Source organism: Hyaena hyaena, unplaced genomic scaffold (genome assembly GCF_003009895.1).
Source record: "Hyaena hyaena isolate Hyena2069 unplaced genomic scaffold, ASM300989v1 scaffold_150, whole genome shotgun sequence".
In the NCBI taxonomy this organism is placed as follows: Eukaryota; Metazoa; Chordata; class Mammalia; order Carnivora; family Hyaenidae; genus Hyaena; species Hyaena hyaena.
The window spans coordinates 1,683,078-1,706,539 of NW_024080782.1; the positions used below are offsets into that span (position 1 = coordinate 1,683,078).

At 38.4% G+C, this 23,462-nt stretch overlaps 1 protein-coding gene across 1 annotated transcript in view; it reads left to right on the forward strand.

The window, feature by feature from the left end:
* RPRD1A (regulation of nuclear pre-mRNA domain containing 1A) overlaps positions 1 to 22,051 on the forward strand; it is a 72,688-nt gene extending 50,637 nt beyond the window's left edge. The window contains exon 7 of the mRNA XM_039238887.1: positions 18,547 to 22,051. Coding sequence (XP_039094818.1) covers positions 18,547 to 18,696 — 150 coding nt within the window. The 3' untranslated portion in view covers positions 18,697 to 22,051. The remainder of the gene's footprint in view (positions 1 to 18,546) is intronic.
* The last annotated feature ends 1,411 nt before the right edge of the window (positions 22,052 to 23,462 follow it).

Sequence of the window (23,462 nt, forward strand, 5' to 3'; positions counted from 1 at the left end):
GGGCAGAGAGAGAGAGAGAGGGAGACACAGAATCCCAAGCAGGCTCTAGGCTCCAAGCTATCAGCACAGAGCCCGACGCGGGGCTCAAACCCACAAGCTGTGAGATCATGACCTGAGCTGAAGTTGGAGGCTGAGCCACTCAGGCGCCCCTCAGCTTATAGAATTTCTTAAAAAGTTGACTTGTCGTTTCTTATTTTGGCTTTCTTTTGCAGATTTCTTAAGGATGTATTTTGAGTTAAAGATTAAAATGTTTTTATGTACGGCCAGAACATAGGTCTGTGGTTAGAAATTTTTCTTAGTTGACTTTGGTCTTAGATCAGCGAACACTTTGGAAAATACTTCAGCTTTGTGATGATGAGTGGAGAGTCTGGAACTGGATTATAGGAGCTTAAATTCTGGCTTCACTACTAACTAACTCAGTGACATTCAGCAAAGCATTTGACCTCTTTGTGTATCAGTTTCCTTGTCTGTAAAATAGGGATGATACTTATTACCTGCTTTATATGTTTATTATGGGATTTACATAAATCGGGTGCTTAAAACTGCCCAGCTTATAGTGACTACCTCAGAAGTTCCAGCCCAAACAAGAAAACTTGGAAGTTTTCTGGCTAGCCTATTTATGTTTTGTCTTATTATCTGTAGTTCCTCTCAAAAAAGGAAGTGTTTATATTGTTAGTTATATTCTTAAATTCAAGGATTGTGCCTGGATTCCTAAACTCTTTTAGGTACCAAAAATTAATAAAATTAGGTACAGTATTTGCAATACTGTAATAATTTGCAAAATTAGGTACAGTTCACCCATTTGGTTATTTTTGACAATTTCTTAGAAGTAATTGTCTCAGAAATTCAGTTGGTCTAAAATGTTTTCTATATTTCACCCCAGTGTTTTGGAATGTAATTGATTTTGTTAAGAGACTTGGAATCAAATAAAGTGTCACATGATTTCCTTGATGATTTAGATTTTTCATTCTATTCCATAGAAAAAACAAAAGCAGGATAGTTGTTTAGGCATTCTACCCATAACTTCTACTTAAAGATGTTAGAATAAATATATAAAACTTAGTGTAACTAATAAAGATATATATAAAGATACCTTATATGTTACATTACATATTGCATAAATACGAAATGAAAAGACAGATACAACGAAAAGAGGGAAGTGAGGGGAGAGAAATATGGAAAGAGATGAAATGGAGGAGTTGAGGTGAAGTATAGAGAGTTAGCTGCATGCACTGTTAAGTAGGCCACTCGCCATATGTGCTTTTTAAATTAGTTAAAATTAGGGGCACCTGGGTGGCTCATTCAGCTAAACGTCTCTTGATTTCAGTTCAGGTCATGATTTCAGTTTGTGGGTTTGAGCCCTGCATCAGACTCTGCACTGATGGTGTGGAGCCTGCTTGGGATTCTCTCTGCTCGTGTGCTCTCTCTCTCTCTCTCTCTCTGTCCTCTCTCCTCTCTCTCCTCTCTCTCTCTCCTCCCTCTCTCTCCAAATAAATAAACTAAAAAAAATTAGAATTGAATAAAACAAAGTTTAAATCCTCCCCACTAGCCGGATTTCAGATGCACAGTAGTAGCTACAGGTGGCTTCTGGCTACTTTGTTGGATAGTGTAGATACAGAACATTTTCATTGTCACAGAAGGTTCTGTTCATAATGATTGGTCAAGGTTGCTTAAAAGATAGGTATAGATAAAATGGAGAAGTAGATATATGGAAAGTGAAGAAATTTTATTTACTGTACATGAAATGTGTAATAGCTCTGCTCTAAGAGAAGAAATGCAGTATCCTTAGAAGGTAGATACTGAGTAGGAATTAAATTTTTAAGAGAGGAAGAGCATCTTGGCATTCACTCTTCTTCAGGTGGGACCGCTTACACAAAGGCTCTATGCCCCAGATTGAGCACCTGGAAGCAGGAGGTTGGAACTAAGGGTGGTCCAGTGGAAACAGGAGGGTCAGCTGTGCATCTCCTTTCTTGGACCAGATTGTGGTGGTGGGGAATCTGTATGGGAGCTTGGAGCAGAGGAAGAGAGCAGTGTCCTTTCTGCCTGCTGTGAGGCTCAGGAGTGATGGTGATCACCTGTATCTGGAAACCCGATCGCTGCTGTAATCCATGTTGGATCTTGTCCTCTTTACTGACAATCCAGGCAGGTTGTACATACAGTGTATAGTTACATAAAGATAACAACATCACCAGAATCCCCAAGCATCTTCAGAAAGACAATACATAAATAGAGTCAGAGGGAAGAAATTTCCCCTAGAAAATAGTTAATAGAAACCTCTCTCTCGCTCTCCCTCTCTCTCTCGCTCTCCCCCTCCCCTTCTTTTTCTCTCCCCCTCCCTCTCTCTCCCTTTCCCCCTCAAAATAAGTAAACTTAAGGAAAAAAAGGATGTGCCTGGTGGCACAGCCAGTTAAATGGCCAACTCTTGATTTCAGCTCAGGTCATGATCTCCTGGTTCATGGGACCAAGCACTGTGTTGGGCACTGTGCTGACCATGTAGCCTGCTTGGGATTTTTCTGTCTTCCTGTCCCCCTGCCACTCCTCTCAGCCCCAGTCTCCCTCAAAATAAATAAATAAACTTTAGAAGTAAGAAAACCCAGCACTGTGATGTGCTGAAAATGCTTAACACCTGGAGATCCCTGCCCACCCCTAATTAGTATCCATCAGCAGATAGCGTTTCCTCACAGCCATGTTAGGAAAAGCTCTGTACTTTTTAAATTCTTATCAAGAAAGGAATGGTTGGGAATTCTAGGCAAGTAAGCAAGGAAACTAAAAGCAATAGTATTAAAGCCATAATGGCTGTAAAATGAGAGCATAAGAAAACAGTGGAACAAGTGAGCTACTTTGTGAGATTCTGGAAAAATGAAGCTGCTGAAGTAGTTTAAGCTTGGTGTAGTAAATCAGTGTTCCATCTTTGCATGTAATGCATTCCTAAAAATGTCAATGAAAGTAAATTATATTACATTTTAGCAACAAAATTATGCATTTTCCCCCAGATTTTTTTAAATTACAAAAATTCCTTACTATAATTTTTTTCAGCCCTTACATATGTTATTTGAGATGTAAAATTAGAGCATAGATTAATTATTAAATATAAGTGCAGGACACCTGGGTGGCTCATTTGGTTGAATGTCTGACTTTGGCTAAGGTCATGATCTCGCAATTCTTGAGTTCGACCGCTCACATCAGGCCTGCTGCCTATACCCCGCTTCACATCCTCTGTTCCCCTCTCTCTGCCCATCCCCAACTTGCGTTCTCCCCAAAATAAATAAATATTTAAAAACCATTAAGTAGTACAATTTAAAAATAATATATCATTCTCTTGGCTAAATAGGAATAACATTTGGTAGTTAGGAAAAGCTAATCTTTAAGTTGAAAAGAAGGATTAGTTTTTCGTGCCTTGAATTAGAACCACGATGTTGATTTTGGCCATGGTCCCATCAGCTTTCCTTCAATCTGTAAAGCAAAAGATGCATAACAATTTGCCATATTTTCTTGCCTTTTCATGAAATGTAAAGAAGCACTACCCTCGTCTCTGGATTCATAAAATTCCCCTTGCATTTGGACCACTGGAATCTTTTTATGTTGAATACCAATTCAGAATTAGAGAAAATTCTGTTCTCCTTTAATATGGAACATGCAGCCAAGCAGCTGAAGTCCAGGGAGTATCTGAATGGTCCTGAATATTTGCCACCTTTAGCATGTCTTTCTGTCATTGTTTCTGATCACAAATATTAGTACCACATAAGTCCACAGACTCCTGTACAAAACTGAAATTGCTGTAGCACAATTATGAGGTAGCATTGAGCTGCTTGCTAACTATAGTGTGAAAATCTGAATTTGGTGTCCAAGCTATTTAGGATTATCTATATGTTGTATATATACATAGTGTACATTAAGCATATTAGTATATAAGTTGGAGAAGCCCCATATGTAATGCAGAACTGAAAATTCTCATAGTTAAATGGTGACAGTGTTAGAATTTCCTTTGACAGTCAAACACAGGATGGGGGAAGGGAACAAAAGCAAAAGAGAACAAAGATGAAGGACAGAGGGAAAACTGGCAAAGAAGGAAGATAGGAACAAAGAGTAGAGCTTTCTTTATGCCTGCCAGAATTTAGTGTTGTGTCCCTACCCAACACCTGGTATTATGTATGCCAGGTGACCCTTTTTCCTCATCTCACTACCTACACCTGACTTAGAACTTATCATCTACAGGGAGGAGTGGACCATCTGGATGATTAATGCTAGTGAGTTTGAATCCTAGGTTGTCAATCTGGGCTCTGTGTGCTGGATTGCATTCTATCTTCAATCCTGTATTGTCCCTTTCTGAGTAATCAGTGAGCACCAGTGCCCTTTGTTTGAGCTTGTACACTCCTAATGCAAAAAAACAAAACAAAACACCCCGCATTTATTTATCAAGAAATTCTGCTCTTGAAGTCTCTAGTAGCTTATTCGTTTTCAGATACTCAGCCTCTTAAATGACTCTGCCAATAGTGCTTAAAGGATGTTTCCATGAAATATGTGAATGAAAAATTATTAGTGTGTTTGTACCTAGCCTGAAACTCTACTGTTGCACTCTGTTACTGTTGTAGCAGAGATAATAATTTAAAATTGAAAATTTTATCAAAGTGAGTAATCGCATTTACCCTGTGCCAAGGTACTGTTCTAAGTATTGATCCAATTTTTATTTGTAACTCTGAGGTAGATAACTTTAGTTACACATTTTACAAATGAGAACACCGAGACCCAGAAATATTAATATGTTCCAGGGAAATTTGGAAAATCCACTTAAATGAATATATTGAAACCACTTAGCTCCTGAGAACATTTTCATATATTTTCCTTTTGTCTTAGGAAAATCATAGATTTGAAACATCATTGTAAACTGTAATAAAAAATTTGGGGGGAGCACCTGGGTGGCTCAGTCACTTAAGTGTCCAACTCGTGATCTCAACTCCGGTCATAATCTCATGGTTTCATGACAGTGTGGAGGTTGTTTGGGATTCTGTCTCTCCCTCCCTCTGTCCCTCCTCTACTCACACGTGCACTCTCTCAAAATAAAAAAATTTCTTTGAAAAACAGTTAATAGCCATACTGTATGTACACATTTACATTCTACTTGGATATCGTAGTATTCAGTGGATATAGAATATGGATTTAGAATAATGAACTGAGAACTTAAGTGTAATGGGTTCTACTGTTTACTATGTGAACTTGAAGAAATTGTATAATTCCAAACCTGTTCTTTTTTCAACCTTAAAATGTAGATCTGTTATAAGTTCTATTAAAGTTCTTTTTTTTTTAATGTTTTTATTTATTTCTGAGAGAGAGAGACAGCATGAGCAGGGGAGGGTCAGAGAGAGAGGGAGATACAGAATCTGAAACAGGTTCCAAGCTCTGAGCTCGATGTCAGCACAGAGCCCGACTTGGGGCTCGAACCCACGAACCGTGAGATCATGACCTGAGCCAAAGTCAGACGTTTAACCGACTGAGCCACCCAGGTGCCCCAAGTTCTATTAAAGTTCTAAAGTTTAGTGCTCTTGACTTTTCCCCTATTCCTTATGTCACACTTGGGAACTTCTAAGTACTTTAGCTTAATTCAACTTATAAAGGCAATATGCCATTTTTTCCCTAAAACAGTCTCCCACCATAAAAACAATACATGTTTGTTATAGAAAATAGGGACACCTGGCTGGCTCAGTTGGTAGAGCATGTGACTCTTCATCTCAGGGTTGAGTTTAAGCCCCACATTAGGCATGGAGCCTACTTAAAAAAAAAAAAAAATGAAAAATCCAGAAAATACTGAGAAATAACAAAAAAACACGAGTTTACATGAACCAGGAAAACATTTATTAATATTTTGATGTACTTGTTCCACCCTCTTAATGTGGATAAATGGTCTTTTTTTCCCCCTTAAAGCTCCACTCCTATTTGAAATAAAGGAAACAAAAAATAAAGTAAATACTGTCCAGCAGCTGTAAACGTTAGGTTTAGAAAATCACTCGCACAGTTTGTAATAAATGAAACAATATGCACAACTACTTAAAAACAAGAGTGTATGTTACAGGTGACAAGATGCCATCTGCATCTACAGCAAACAGCCCAGCTCCTGGCCAGAGTAAGGTAAAACCTCACAGTAAAGACTAATTACCTCAATTCCTGATACTCAGGTTCAGCTTTTGAATAAATTACAGGGCATGTCAGAAGCCAAGAAACGGTCTGAAGAGACAGAAAAGACTCCTGTAGGACACAGCTTTTGGAGCTATCAGACCAGGGGTTTAAAATAACTGATTAATATGTTAATAACTCTAATGGAAAAGTAGATACCACACTAGAAATGAAAAACACAGATGAAGAATGCCTTTGATGGGATCTGGGTAGATTGGACATTGCTGGGGAAAATATCAGTGAGCTTGTTCAATAGATACTTAACCTGGAATGCAAAAAGAAAATGAGGGAAAAGCCCAACACAGAACACTTAAGAATTGTGGGGTCATTTTGGAAAGATGTCATGCACATACTTGGAACACCAGGAGAATAACTGAAGCAGAAGAAATATTTGAAGATGTAATGACCAAGAATTTTCAGAATTAATGACTGACATCAAACCACTGATCTAGGAAATTCCAAGACCAAATACTAGGCAGGGTACAAAAAAAACACCCCACAGTCTACACTTAGACGTCTCTTACTCAAACTGTGGAAAACCAAGACAAAACCTTGAAAGAACTGGGGGCAAGAAAGACCTATTACCTATAGGATGAGAATTACAGTGGATTTCTCAGCCAAACCACTCGAGAAAGAAGGGAGGAGGGATGAAAAGTATTGAAAGAAAACAGCACCAACCTAGAATTCTCTATCAAATGAAACTATTCTTTTAGAGTGAAAATTAAAGTAGTGCTTTTGCTGTTGGAAGTTGTCAAGAAGAGGTTGAATGACCAGGACAAGAGAAATGTTGGGTCTCTTGTTTGCGTTCTATATATAAACTATTAGCCCTGGGAGATGGTAGGGTGTATACATCAAAAATGTGTTTCAGTGATTTTGAGGAATGTTACAAAGTAGATTCTGTTCTTGGAGCTTCGCTCTGGACATGAGCATATTAAGAGTTGGAGCAGGGATGTAGCAAAGGAACTATTTTTTGCTTCAAAACAGCCCAGAATCTCTGATTTATGGTCTGCCTGTTAAAACCTTGTGCAACAGCATTCCATGAGAAACCCCAGATTAGTTGACCTTTATGACCCTGAGATAAGAGTCATTCTTTAGTAACTGGATAATACGTGTTAAGGGGCGAGGCTGAAAACTCAGACAGGAAAAGGAGAATAAAGATAGCGTGACTAAGTCTCCTTCCTCCTTTAAACTTCAGTATAAATAGAAAAAATTAACTTGATTGTTACAGCTCATTTACCTAAATTCCTTCTCCTCACTTGATTTTTTAAATTTCATTGGAGAGAGCGTGAGCAGGGAAGGGGCAGACAATCCCAAGTAGTCTCCGCATTGTGCAGAGCTTGATACCTAGAACTGTGAGATTGTGACCTGATCCAAAACTCAAGAGTTGGACACTTAAACTGACTGCCACCCAGGCACTCCTTACTTGATTTTTAAGCTGTTTAATAAGCAGAATCAACCTAAGTTATATGCCATTAATTCCTGGGTAGCCTCTTCCCCACCAAAGTCAAAACTGGTAATTACATCAGCAGGTTCTGCTTTCCTGGAATATTGGTCATCACTCCTCGTTGGACTACCGCCTTGTGTCTTTTCCCTTGTGCCTTCTGTTATTGCTCTGCCTATTGGTCTCTTTTGTGTTTAAAAACATTACTCTTAATGCCCATATGCTATAATTCATAAGAAAAGGACAACCTTCTATTATTGGGAATTCCAGAGATTTTTTTTTTAATGTCAGTTTGTTTTTCAGAGACTGAGTGTGAGCAGGGAAGGGCCAGACAGAGAGGGAAAGACACAGAGTCTGAAGCAGATGAGAGCAGAATCTGAGCTGTCAGCGGAGTCCAGTGTGGGGCTCGAACTCAGGAGTCAAGAGATTGTGGTCTGAGCTGGAGTCGGATGCTTAACCAACTGAGCCACAAAGAGCCCCCTGCAGAGATGTTTTAATAGCAGAATTAGACTACCTGATACAAGTCACAATTTGTTTACTTGTAGGATGTTTATGGATATGTTTATGGACATGAATTAGTACTGTCACTGTGGTGATCCTGTATTTGATACTAGGCAGGTTTCAATTATATAACTACTTGAGAATACCCATCCCATTAGTAATTTCAAGCTTTGAAAGGCAGGGTAGTGTAATGATTAAGCATGAAGACTCTGAACCCAGACTGTCTAGGTTTGAATTCCTTTTTGCTCTTTAATCTGTTGACTTTGAGGAAGTTTCTTAATCAGTGGTTGATTGTGCTTTAGTTTAAGTGTATGTAATACATGGTTAATAATAGTTTTTACCTGTGAAGATTAAATGGATCACTTAGAACAATGGTTGGCATTTAGTAAGCACATTAAAGTTTTAATTAGGGTCATAGTATGCTAGATTACATCTAGAAAGGTATAAACTTATTTAAACAGTATCTACCCTCATTACAACTTAGTAATGATTTTCCAAAACTCACTTGCTAGCCAGGTGGGCATTGGGTTCCTTGCAGAAAAATTAGTCCTTGAGAAAACTGTCTTTTCCACTTGTTTGCTAACAATTTAGAAGGCCAATGAACCCTTGCAGTAATAGAATAGAAAATTACTAACGGGAATTGCTCATTTCAAGGATATTTTTAAAGTAAAATCTGCCTTTAGAAAACTTACTTAAGAGAATGATTAAACCTTCAAAGGATGTCAGAGGGTGTGTAGGGGTTATTCATTTCCCTAATTATTTCCCACTAAATGGCAAAGCTTCTACACACAGTCAAGGGGAAATGGCCCCATCAGAGAGGACTGGGATGTGAGAAGAAATGAGAAAGGGTAGCTGTGTTTTATATTTTTAAAACATTACCAAGAGCAGGATTGGATCCCAAACTAAATTTGGGCATTTGTTTTTATTAAAAAATTAGTTTAGTGTTTCTTTATTTTGAGAGAGAGTGTGAGTGGAGGAAGGTTAGAGAGAGGGAGACACAGATTCCAAAGCAGGTTCCAGGCTCTGAGCTATTAGCACAGAGCCTGACGCAGGGCTCGAACTCACGAATTGTGAGATCATTACCTGAGCCGAAGTTGGATGCTCAACTAAGCCACCCAGGTGCTCCTGGGTATTTGTTTTTAGAAGAAAAGTTAGAGCAAACCACTGAGATCTTCCTTCTTTCTCTAGCTAGAGGTGGCAACCAGCTTGACTAATCAGTCTCAGAAAGCCCCCAACATCATGGGATTTTTTTTGCCTTAGGAACTGCCCTTTTGTGGGGCACCTAGGTGGCTCAGTTGGTTAAGCGTCTGACTTTGGCTCAGGTCATGATCTCACAGTTCATGGGTTCGAGCCCCATGTCAGGCCCTCTGCTGACAGCTAGTTTGGAGCCTGAAGCCTGTTTCAGATTCTGTGTCTCCCTCTCTTTCTGACCCTCCCCTGTTCATGTTGTATCTCTCTCTCAGAAATAAATAAATAAATAAAAAATTATAAAGAACTGCCCTTTTGTGGGTTTTTATTAATTTTTCCTATCCTAGTAAAGAGACTCAATTTGAGGGTAACCAAAATGAAGTAAATTCTAGTGGATCCTGAAAAATGAGAATCAAAGCTAATAGTTTTATTGAAGTGTGAGAAGCTTAAGAAAAATCTGTGTTAACTTTTAAGAGAGGCAAAAAACATAACGAAATATCAGAACAAAACCATTTAGGAGTCTGTAAGAGAACAAATACACAAGGCAGATTACATCTCCTAATTCATTAATGTTGAAGTACTTGGTGGTACAGTTTTCAGGCCTTGGGATGGAGAAAGATAGGTGTGTGTCTATAAATGGAAAAACACAGAGATAGTTTCAGCAAATTAAAGGCAGAAATACGAGCCTTGTTAAATGAAGGAAGTAGGAAATGTAGATGACTTATGTAAACAGTTGACAGGAGTGAAGTGTAAAGCATTGGTTCCCAAAGTGATACTTCTGCAGTGCTGCTCTCTGAGAACATTTATTCTAGTAGTTAGTTTATTTCAGTGTGTAAGTTAATTCCAAAGTGGCACAACAAAGCTGTGATTAAAAGTTGGGAGAGGTGGTATGAGGAAGCCTGGGGTTGTGAAAAAAATCTATCTCTTGATGTAGAGTTGTGGATACATAATATATACACTAGTTACAGTGTATACTTAATAGTTCTGGACTTACGGGGGCACCCAACTAGCTCAGTCACTGGAGTGTGTGACTCTTGATCTTGAGGTCATGAGTTCAAGCCCCACATTGGTTGTAGAGACTGCTTCTAAAAAATAGTTCTGGAGTTGTGTCTCATTTAAAATATTGTAGGGGGCATGTGGGTGGCTCAGTTAGTTAAGCATCTGACTCTTGTTCGGTTCAGGTCATGATCATGGTTAGTGAGTTTGAGCCCCACCGTGGGCTCCATGTTGACAGTGCAGAGCGTACATGGGATTCTCTGTCTCCCTCTCTCTCTCTGCTCCTCTGCTGGCTCTCCATCTCTCTCTCTCAAAATTAAATAAAATATCCTAAATAGCTATTGGCTAAACAGAGGTGGCTATGATGAAAAAGAGTAGAATTTCTAGAGGAAAAAGATGCAAAGTATGTTCTCTGGTTAATTTAAATATCTTATTTGTTCCTAGTAGAAAAGCACTGAGGTAGATTTTTTTTTTATTTATATCCTCAAAAAGTATTTAAAGGATGTAACTCAACCATTATATGAAGAAAAGATCTGTATTTTCTTGCTTAGGAATATTGCATTTCTTAAGAAACATCTGTGTATATATGTATGTGAAAAGGCTTTAGCCATTCAGATAATTCGAATTTTTTTTCTATAATTTTTTTGTGTTCTCATTATTTGTTAACTTTTAAGGGTATCCTATGTGTACTATGTGAGTAGTTAGTAGGATGTCAAAACAGGACATTGTTGAGTGGTCAACAAGTAGTAGTGAATGTTCAGTGTGAGAAGTAATCAGGGAAGGTTCAATGGAAAGGCTTGATGGATAAAAATGGAATGAGGATCCTGGACAGGTAAAAGAGGAATAATTTGGACAGAAGATTCTAAAGATGTATTATTTTTGTCTTCACAAAAATTTTGTATTCAGATCAGGCTTAATACTATAGAATTCCTCATTTTTATTAGTAAATTTATTATATTGCTTTAATATGTTATTTGGAATCTGAAATTGCAGATGATTTTGCAATATTCTTAGCAAATCTGCATCATAATGTGGATAATACAAATGGTATTCTACAAAACATCTTGAGTCATTTTTGATTATAGCATCCTTTTGAATGGTGATTGTAGTAGCATTTGACCAAGAATAACTAAGATCTATTAGTTGCTTATTCAATAATTTTGATGAATGTTATTAAATAAAATGTGTGGCTCACTTCTGGCATTTATAACTCAAGCAATTTATGCTTAGTCTTCTAAATCTCAGTTTTTTCATCCATAAAACAAGGATAGTGATACCTCTTGCAGGATTTTTGTGAAAATTAAGAATGTATGTAAAGTGGCTTTGGTAATCTGAAATTTGTAATTTGTCCGTTAGACTTCTTTTTAAATTTTATTTTAGGCAGTTTAAAAGGCTGTGAAGATAGTACAGAGAGTTCTCATATAGCCAATATCCAATTTTCCTTACTGTTTTTAAAAAATTTTTTTAATGTTTATTTTTTGAGAGTAAGAGAGAGAGAGAGAGCATGAGCAGGGGAGGGGCAGAGAGAGAGGGAGACACAGAATCTGAAGCAGGATCTAGGCTCTGAGGTGTTAGCACAGAACCCCATGCGGGGCTTGAACTCACAAACCGTGAGATCGTAACTTGCGCTGAAGTCAGACTCAAACAACTGAGCCACCCAGGTGCCGCTCCCTTATTGTTAATATTTTATATTAATATGGTACATTTGTCACAGTTGGTGAACCAATGTAAATATATTTTATTAACTAAATTCCATATTCGCTCAAATTTTGAAAAATTTTACCTAATGTCCTTTTTATGTTCCAGAATCCTGTCTGGGTTATCACATTACATATAATTGTCATGTCTCCTTAGACTCTTCTTAGACCTCCCTTGTGTTAGATGACCTTGGTAGTTTGTGGGGAATATTGCTCAGGGATTTTTAGCATGTCCCTCAATTGGGAATTGTCTGATGTTTTTCTCAAAGTTTGACTGGAATTAATGCATTTTGGAAAGGAGGAGCACAGACATAAATTGTCATTTTCGTTACATTTTATCAAGGGCATTTTATTTTCAAATGACTAATCAGTGTTGATATGCCCTTGATTGCCTGCCTGAGGCACTATTTGTCAGGCTTCTTCATTGTAAACTTAGTTGATATTTTCCCTTTTCATATGCTGCTCTTCAAAAATAAGTTACCATGTGCAGCCCACACTTAAGCAGTGGCAATCCATTAAACTTTTCAAGTATGAAATGCTTTAAGTGGACCTTTTTGAAATCTCAAATTACAACCAATTTGAATTGAATTCTCATAGGAATTTGGAGAGCAGATATTCTGAGTTGGTTAAGGATGATTGCTGAGTTCTTCAGATAATGGATATAAATAGTATATTGTTCTTCTGAGGGTTGGATACTAGTCTCAGTACCCCAAAGCACGTGTTGGGAAAAAAATTCAAACCTTTCCATGTATATGCTTTCCTGATTAACTGCTTTTTTCATTTCTTTTTAATACTGGGAACATTTCTGCCTTCTCTTGTCAGCCTACCTCTCTTCTTGTGTGCCTGATTTCCCAACCAAGGATGGGAGGGGACAAGCCATATTCTTGGTGCACATTAGAATTGTAGGATGTAGTATGGTATGGTGGATAATTCAGGAAATTAGGTTCATACACATTTATTTTTTCTGAAACCACAAAAAGCAGAGTTTGACAAAAATCTTAACTAATGGTAGATATGGAGAAGATAGAGTGGGGTAAGGGTGAGGCAAAATGGTTTAAAGTGACTCAGAAACATTTCTGTATACACTCATGTAGGCTTAATGGGCTCCTGCATGTCTCATTGTTTATAGCCTTTTTTTGCTGCTGCCCAAGCCCAAATCTGACTTCCAGCTCAGAATGCTAGAATCACATTTCCATTTCCAAGTGCCTACTACCAGAAGTCCCAAGGATAACTTAGACTTTACATGCTGGAAACTGTACTGTTTATCTTCCCCAAAGGAGTGTCTACCTGTATTTGCTATCTCAGGTAATAGCACCCCTGTCTAGCCACTGATCAAGCCTGAAACCTCTTCCTCACATTAGAACTACAACCAGTGCTACTGAATTTTCTTACTACATGTTGTTTTTGTCTTCTGAATGAAGGTATTATGTGCAAACTGTGGTGTGTAAAGTGCATTGCTGCTTGATGTATGGTGTAATTTGCGCAGTGCCCTACCACTACTGGCTTGGTTCAGGCCCTAGCCTTTCTGTTTTAGACGTTTGCTGTCAGCTCCAATTGGGATTCTTCTTCAGGTTCATCCTCTTCTATATTGTATCCAGACTAATTCTGTCACAACTTAAATGTGACTGTATTTGGTAATGAAATTAATTTCTTCACTTTGCACCATGCACAGTGTGATAGTGACTTGCCATACTCCTGTCATGCCCTTTATCCTTTCTGCCCCATTATCTTGCCATGCCCGTGTCCTGTTGTGTTCTCTTCACCTCTCCTTAATTCTGAGAACATTCCTGAACTCCGCAGAATGGTGAAGTCCTCCATCCTCCAGTTCTTGTATGGCATAGAAAGTGGTTTTCGCCTCTGATGGAATGCATTATACTTTATTGTTATCACTCATTTGTTTGTGTGCCCATTAAATTGTATGTTCTTCTAGGTAAGGATTATGATTCCCAGGATAGTGACTGGCACCTTCTGTAGTAGATGCTCAAGAAATGTTTGTTGAGCCAAAGTATGGAGTAGATCACTGGAGACCTTCGAATTCAGTATCAAACAACAGAATGATGTATTTGTTTGAAAAATGCAAATAATATGTAGTAAGAGCTAGAATCTCAAGTCAGAAGACTGCCAAACTAACGTATAAAATGTTGTTATATAAATCAGTAGGTGTTAGAAATTACGGGTGACATATAAAAAACAGTTATTATAAATGATATCTGTTTATTTTGTATGGAGTTGCTTTTGTTTGACCCTTTGGACCATCACTCATGTTCATCACTGGGTTTTATATAATATTTGCATTAACAGATTCGTATTTCCAAGAAGTCAGATTGGAATTTGGTGAAGAGTATATTGTATGAGCTTGGCATTTACTGCACCTAGAATAACCAGCTCACATTTAATTTATCCATGAATTGTTTAAAAAAATTTTTTTTAACATTTATTCATTTTTTTTAAAGTTTATTTTTGAAAGAGAGAGTGTTAACAAGTTGGGGGAGAGAGAGAGGGTGATACAGAATCCAAAGTAGGCTCCAAGCCCCGAGCTGTCAGCAGAGCTTGACAAGGGGCCTGAACTCCCCAGTAGTGAGATCATGACCTGAGCTGAAACCCCCTACTAGGGGGTCGAATCTCCTAATTGCTTTGGCTGTAGCTTCCACTGTTCTTGACAGTACCCTTAGGCTTGAACTTCTTGCTTTGCTGTAACTAAAATCAGTTCCTTTGTGAAGAGAGAAGGTTCCGTTTTACTGCCTGCTCCTTATGTCAAGCAAACATCTTTTGTGTTGGGTCTGTAACTAGGGGTGGGGACCATGGTAAACTTTTCTTTCGGATTACCACTGCTATAGGAGCTGAGCTCTTAGTGAAAGTGAGGAGTGGTGCAGCAGCCTGTGTTCATCTTAGCTTTTCCCTTTTTGTTTAGAATGTCACCTCCTGAGTCAGAGGCAAGGGTTGTGGGTGCCCCGACAACCTCAGCTTGCCACATTCATGGTCAAGCCTTTTTATCACCAGTGGGGGCTGAGTAGAAGGGAGCCCCAGGCCTTTCTAAACTATACTTTCTTTTTTTTTTTTAATATTTTTTTTATTTATTTCTAGGAGAGAAAGAGAAAGATAGCGAGAGCAGGAGAGGGTCAGAGAGAGAGGGAGATACAGACTCTGAAATAGGCTCCAGGCTCTGAGCTGGCAGTCAGCACAGCCCGACGCGGGGCTCGAACCCACGAACCGCGAGATTATGACCTAAGCGAAAGTCGTGAACTATACTTTCTAAACTCAGCCTGAGCAAAGGTAGTTGGGGGTAGGATGACATGCTGATGGCCTAGCCTTCTCAGGAAGAAAGCCCTCTGATGGGAGCTGTCAGGGAGTGATCCTTGGGTTCCCAGCTGCAGCAGTCTGAGGGGACTCTGCCTTACTGAGCTTGGAGTAGGGAGGGAAGAAACATCTTGGTTTATATACCACAGACCCTTGCCTTTCTTAATGGGTTTTCTGGAATAGATGTTTCTTCATATGTCATTTGCCTTTAGGATCGTTGCCAAAGGCTTTAAATGGCTAGTAGGGTTTTTATAAATAGTTCTCACCAGGGAGTGGGGCCTTTGAGCTCATCACGGTGTCATGCTGGAAGTCCATCCCCTCTACATCGAGTGGTTCTGAAACTTAACATTTTGACTTTTTAATCCTCTCTTCACTCTTCCCAGTATTGCTCCATCTTATTCTTCTTTTGTCCAACTCTACTTTCTTCATTATATTTATACCTGAAATAATATTTTTATGTTTCTATGTCTCCTTCCTTCTGAAATGTTAGGTTTGTGGAGGCAGGACTCCTCATCTGTTTTGCTTAGTGCTGTATCTCCAGTACTCAATAAATGTATATATACTTGCCCTATGGCAGGACTGCGGGGATAGCGGAGGAGAGTACATTCACGGTGCTGTGATGATTCTGGTCTGAGAGAAGTACTGTCATTGTTGTACCTCAGAACACATCCTGCTGAAGCATTGTTGCCCTAGGAAACCAACCTGTGGAATCTTGGAGCTTCTTTCTAGATCACCTCATCAAGCAGTTAAAAGCTTTTAGGACTATGGCCTGGTTCCTGTAATTGAGTAGTTACAAGGTTTCATCCAGTTTCTTTTCGAGGCTCACATCAGACAGCTTGCCACAGTTCCTTAGATCTGGGTAGGAGAGCCTGCCTGTGGCAATAGCAGAAAGCTTTGGGAAAGTATGACTTGACTTGCTTATGAACGATAATCACTTTTCTCATGAGATTATTGAGAGGATTAAATGAGTTCATATTTTAATGCCTGGCATATAATGGAGATTCAAAAAGTGATAACTTTTGTTTTTATTTACCAATTTTTTGTTTGCAGTATATACCAATTGGCAGAAGGCTTTTAGTTGCCAATATCATTTGAATGAAATCTTAATTGAAGAAAACCTATCTGGATGCTAGACACTAAAAATCTGTGTGAGCAGTAATGACCACTAAAGGCACAGAATGTTTCTGAAAACATTCTCTAGCAGAGAATAATTGCTTTTGAGCATGTTTGAACAATATCTAAATATGTCATGCTGACCCCAAAGTGCTTTATGTCTTATGTATTCAAGAATGATTCAGCTAAGAACAGTGGGACAGAGGGAGACAAGTGTTTGTCTCCATACCAGTGTGTTTTGAGGAAGAAACGTGCTGAATGTGGACATGTGTTACGAGATCCCACTGAGAAGTAGGCATCTAGAATGTGAAGTATTCTGTTGCTCATCTTTTGTATGCCGCTCTGAGCTGCTGTGCTGGTGTGTGTGACTGGTAAAGGGGATGGGGAAGAAGAAAATCATACCTTGAGATCACAGATTTCTATTAAACTCTTTTACTCCATCTTAATCTTCAGGACAAATTAGAATTGCAGGGACCTGTAGACATGGCAAGAATTGACACCTCTCTTATGTGCCCAAAGCCGTGCTTGAACTTTTCCAGCATTCACCCTTACTGCTTTGCCAGGCACTGTGCCTAGTCCCCCATGCTTCCAAGTCCCCTTTGCCCCTTCCTTTAGAACAGTGGAATTTCAGTAATTCTGACAAATCCCTTTCCCCACATGTGGTTATTCTTTAAAGGAGGAGGTTCAGTCAAACAAAGAAACCCCACTAGTTGATTTCATTTTAGGTAGTAAAACTAAAAAAGTGGCTCACAACTCTGTGCATAATCATCCTTTTGTGGACTTGTATAAAATCAATGAACTCTGGACCCACTTCTAGACATTATTTTCATTTAATTGATATGTAGGAAGACAGGTTCTCCTGAAAAATTTGTGTGTTCAAAAATGTCTTAGCTGATTCTGATGTATAGAGCTGAGAAACACTAAAGAAGAGCTCTTTGTGGATCGGCTTTCTACCCAGAATGAAAGCTTATCACTCACCTGTTCTTTCTTTGGGAGACCAGCCTTGGTCATAGGGAGGAAGTTCTAGTCTTTTCTCGAAGGAAGAAAACCCATATTCTAGATTACCTTCTTCATATCCCACCTCCACTATGTAATGAAGTATAGGAGGATCCTCTCTCTCCATGTGGAAGTCTGGAAACTTCCATTAAAAGGAGATATTCCCAGTAGAGACAATGGACTTTTTCCCTCTAAGCCAAACATGATCTTGATTGGTTTCCAGTTATGAGTCTTTGGGCCACTGTTTGCAGGGTTTCCTAACCTTTTTTGGGGCCATTGAAATCCGTTAGTCATTTGGTGAAGCTTTGGACCCCTTCTCAAGTTCAGTAAAAATTTTTAAAAATGTTTATTTGTTATTGAGAGAGAGGGAGATACAGAATCTGAAGGAGGTTCCAGGCCCTGAACTGTCAGCACAGAGCCTGATGCGGGGCTGGAACTCACGCATCGTGAGATCATGACCTGAGCTGAAGTCAGACACTCAGCTGATTGGGTCACCCAAGTGCACCTCAAGTTCAGTATTTTAATGTAGAAAGTAAAATGCTTAGCATCCCAAAGGAAACAAGTTATGTTAAAGTACAGCTGTTGACATAGTATTTGTACAATAATATATGCTTCTTTATTGACACATTAAATAACATTTAGTGTTTGGTCTAATAACTACCATAATTTCAAAGTCGATAAATGTAAACAGTTCAAGATAGCTTTAAAAAACTGTGATGTAATATCATAGCAGCTTGTTTCTATTGAAGACAAACTCACAGGTACTGATAATACTGCTATGATTGTTGCTAGCATTCACAATTAAAAACAGTGCTAAGTTTCAGTTTAGGTTTGTAAAAAGTATGTGGTTCTTGTTAACCAAACTCAAGGACACCTGAAAATGTTACATGTTGAGGTTAACTGTATTGATATGTTAGTCTTCCTTTCACAGGTGTGTGATAGCTGTTTAAGATTGTGGTTTTTCCTAATAATAGAGTTTACCTAGTAGTATATTTCCAAAGTCCCTCCTTTGATCCTAATGCTAACCTTGTAATTATCCTTTTTTATTTAGCATTAACTGAGTGTAATACCAGATTTTATTCAGACCATTAACTAGATAGCTCTTCTCTCAACTCCCAGAACACTAATGAAAGTGGTTTGATGTTATAGGAATACAAGCGCAAGTTAGCCAGAGTTTCCCTGGTGCGCAAAGAACTCAGGTCCCGGATCCAGAGCCTGCCAGACTTATCCCGATTACCCAACGTCACTGGAAGCCACATGCACCTGCCCTTTGCAGGGGACATCTACAGTGAAGACTGATGACCAGTCTCTTTCCAGGTCCCAGGACTTTGCAAGAGATGGAGACAGGTTAGGTGGACAGTCCTGTAGCATTATTTTTGTATATGGTTGAGAGAATGACTAACGAAAGAAGTGACAAGTAATTTATAAAATTGTTTAAAATGTTGGTTTGTTTACTATTTTATTGGTAAGTTAACATGACTTAGTTTAAACAAAGTGATGATCTCTGTGTATTAATAGGTTCACAAATAGTGATTATTTTCAAAAGATCTTTTTGTAAATTTTTTTGATCCAGGGCCTTGTGAGAAATTCCATGTTTCTATTTCTTCGTGTATTTTGAAGTATTTTTCTTTATTTTCTTCAGTATCTAATCACTGTATAGTATGTAATTCCTAAGGATGAGAACTAATCAGGAGTTGTTAGAGACTTTATTATGGTATAGTTAGGACTTGATTGTAGAAGGGACTAAATGTTCCAACTTAAACTTCACCCTTCTCCCTGACCAAAATAGCAGTTCTGTGCCTCTTAATGCCTTTGATTCCTTATTCCCTAGAGGTCAGGAATTTAACACTAAACTGAGGGTCAGATCAAAGCTTAGAGAACTTTTCCACAATAATACTGTCGGGGTTCCATTCCAGCTGCCAGTGTAGAATAAAAGGAGTATTAAATAAGGACCCCCTTGATTAAACTATTTAGAATTATTTGAGTAAGTTAATATGAAAATGCTTTGGAAATGTTGTAAAGTTTGGCCTTCTACCAAGAGGACAACTTTGATTCTGGAACTGATTGCTATTTTCAAATCAGTCTCCTTTTAACATAATTGATCCCTTTAACATAAAGCCATCTACGGGATTAAAAGAAACGTAAAATAATGATACTTTTATTATTTGCTTAGCCGTTTAACTTTAAAAACAATAGTATTTTTAGCTCTAATATCTCAACACAATATTCCTTACAGTTCAGTAAAATAGCCTGGAACATTTTTAATGTTTCCTTAAGGTTTTTGAATGACTGTATATTTGGAAACTAAGCAGTGCTACACTACAGGGTAGATCTGGCAAATATTATATTTGTATATTTAGAATTACCAAAACAAATGTACTTTTACCTTTTATTTCTAACCCTGTGTGTTAGAGCAGTTGCATGCTCTCCTGCTTTCTTTTTAAATCACATTGTAAAGCTGTGGATTTATACTCAATAATGACTTAGGATAGACATTTTTTTAATCATTACATATTAGACATTTTTCTTTTCCTTGTAAGCAGATTCAAATTAGATAGTCAATAAAACATCTTTTAAGTCCCACAAGCCAATTATGTCTCTCTAGTCTGAATGGCTTCACTCTTTTTTTTTCTCAATATTAGAAATTATAGCTAAAATGAATTTATATGTGAAGGAGAAGGCAAGTATTTATTTTCGGTAGCCAAAAGTTCTGGAAACAGTGCTTTTAACAGTTTGACCTCTGTCCAGAACATAGACACATATTAGTAGTCCCCATCCATATATGACTTATATTCCAAAGTCTTTTAGTCAACTTTTGGGACTCTGGGCACATTTTCTCACAGAAAGAACAGTAGTTAGGTTTCCTATAAACATGACCACACAAAGGTCACCAGGGAACCTAATCCATTAACCATGAATGTACTTAACTTGTAATGTGGTTGACAGATTACTGACAGATCCTGATCAGCATTTGTAACATCACTCTAACTAAAGAAATGGTGTGCAGCAGCCAGACTCACACATTGTGGTGTCTGTCTGTCTGTTTTGTGTACCTCTGTCCCTAGGTGTAGATGATATAAAAAGAAGATTCAGCATGGGAGTGGTGGGGTAACAAATACAGTTATAAAAACCTAGTTATACCTGTTCTAAAAGTATACCATGTAAGTTTTTGTTGTTAAAGTGAAAGCAAAAACTTGTATATTAATTTATTTTCAGCGTCTTCACCTTATTTATGACCTGCTAAAGTGGTGGTTTATCCATTCAAAATATATTTTTTTTTCCATTTAAAACTAATTTATAAACTATGTACTCCTGGGAAGATTTGAATTCTTTGAAGTTTGTTGGAATATTTTCACCGTTTAAGACAGACTTCTGACTTAGATACTGATTTTAATGCCAGTATCTGTTCTAAATATTTATGATAAAAATGCATTATTTTTTTAAAGAGCTCGATGCAATTTGTGATAAGTGATAGTACTCAACCTGAATCCTGCCCCCAGTCCCACCCTTTGACCAATCCTCCACAAACCTTTAGCTGTTGGTTAATTCACTAACTGTAACCACAAATGATAAGGTCTGGTTTAGAAGTTATCTTTTCAGCCTTACGTTAACATGGTAAGCCTTAGCAGTGAATGGTCTTCCTTTCTAAAAGGCCGACTTAGATTTTCTCAAGAAATTGGGTAAGGTGGGGGTACTATAATAGTATATTTGAAATCATGAGCGTTTTCTCCACTGTGTATGAACATGGGGCAAGTCATGCATCTTTGAGTGCAGTTTGGCCAGGCCCCTCAAGAGAAGTGTGTCCCCACACTTGCCGTAGGGGTACTGTGTGTGGTTTGAATGGATCCCATCACTCTTTTCTCCACAAACAGTGCAGAGAGCTGTCTGGAGTGGCAGTTTGAACAGATTCTCTGGAGTTCCCTCTGCTCCTTCCATCACTACAGTAAGTAAAAGAACCACATGAGGGAACCCAGCAGTCTGAGAAAACTCAGCTGTGCTCAGTAGCCAACCTCCCCCTCTAGGAAAACCAGTCCAGATGCAGCTATTTTGGTACCTCTTTTCACATGCACTCTGAATCAGGGCTTTTCTATAAGAATTCCTTCAGAATCAGCAAAAGCTGGCATGACCTGGTTATCCTGATTTGCAAAATTAAAAGAACAAAACTAGGTTGTCGGTGGTCACTGTAGATGAGCATGTCATCTATTATTAAGCTGGTTCTGAGAAATCTTTAGAAAGAAAAAACTTAAAAGTACACATCAATTGGGAAAGTCAGAATGCCCTTTCTGAATTTTACATTCTACAAATTTGTATTATATGAAATAACATAAAGCTACAAAACTGCTTTGTATTCTATTAAGAAATAGCTCCTAAAGATGTAGTCTTGTTTCATAGTTGTTGCACTATATCAGAGCTTTTTAAAGTGTAAACCCAGTTCTTCTCTGTATAGAAAGGGAGCATTGTGTTATGTACTGAATTTATTTATGCAGAGCATTTGTTGCCATCTCTAATTCCAGCCATCCGCACAGGAGTCTGTTCTGAGGTGGCAGTAGCACATGGGAACATGAAGTTTCCCTGTTAATTTACCCCTTTTTCTTTGGCTGTATCTGATGACAATATAAGATGTTCTTAATAAAGTTTTATGTTGTTTTTGAAATGTGTAGATTATTTCTGTGAATCAGATTGATTGAATATGAGGTGGGAGGGGAGAGATGAATAGACTGGGAAGGAAGCAAGGTGTTCAGCGACTTTATGGCAGAGAAACCGCTGAAGGAGATTCCTTTTGCATGGTCTGTGCTTCCCAAACTTGAGTGAGCACCAGAATCACCTGGAGGGCTGTTAAACTCCAGATTGCTGGGCCCCACTCGCAGAGCTGCTGGGATCGGCCTGATCGTTTATCTTTTTAACAATTTGGTGCCGATGCCATAAGTTTAGGGACGGTGTTTTTGACAACCAGTACTCTCAACCAACTTTGAAATCCATGACTTGCTTCACAATTTGCAATTCCAGGTAATCCGATAATAAAGTATGGGTTTTACAGCTCATTCTATAGCAAGTTTCTTATGCGGGGAGAACAAGATCACCTCTTCTGTGACCTACTGCACAGTGATGCTGAAGTGCTTCTGAGTGAACAGATTCGTTTGGGACTTTGAACTTCCGGAGCACAGGCCCTCACCACATCTTGAATTAGTAGCAGAATTGAGAAATACTAAAAATCTGTGGGAATCTCCAGGGCAGTATTTGCCAAACTTCTGTGATAAGACTCACTTGGGACATTTTCATAAAGGGCATCTATCTACTAAGTCAGATTTTTCTGTGATTCTTACCATCTAGAGAGTTTAGGAAATATCCTCTGACCACTATTCCTGGTTCTCCATTCCCAGAAGGCCCTCTGGTTGCTTTATCTGAATCCAGGTGCTTCCCATTCCCACTCCAGTTTTCCACCTTTGCAGTAGCAGATTTTATACAGTGGAACCTATATCCAAAGACGCTGGTTCAGAAGGTTGGGGATCTAGAAGTCTGCATTTTCAGCAAGGTATCCAGATGATTTTGATGCATGTCCTTCATAGACTGCACTTTGAGAAACAATGCTCTTCAAAGCAAATTGTAGTCTATCATATATAATAATAGTGGTTCACATATATGGTACTTAATGTGCATCAGGAACTATTGTAAGCCTTTCATACGTCCTTTACTCTGATTATTCTACTTCTACATATGAGGAAACTAAGACACAGTGTCAGTTCTGTGTGCCTCTGAACGGGTCAAATGGTGAAGCTGGGATTCACATCCAGCTCCCAGTTTGGCTCTGTGCTTGTGCTTCTTAACCACTACATGATGGTGCCTGAGACACTGATAGCAGCTCCACAGCACCAAATCCATGTTTTACATAATGTGTCAAGCTATAGTGAAATTGTAACATTATGCAAGTGAAAAACCAACATCTTAGCTACAAGCACTACTGGAGGGGGCTTGGAAAAAAATGTTAAACCCAGGTAGCTTTTTGTTTTGTTTTTATGTAACAAGAAATTTACCATTTTTAAGTGTACTCTGGCATTAAGTACATT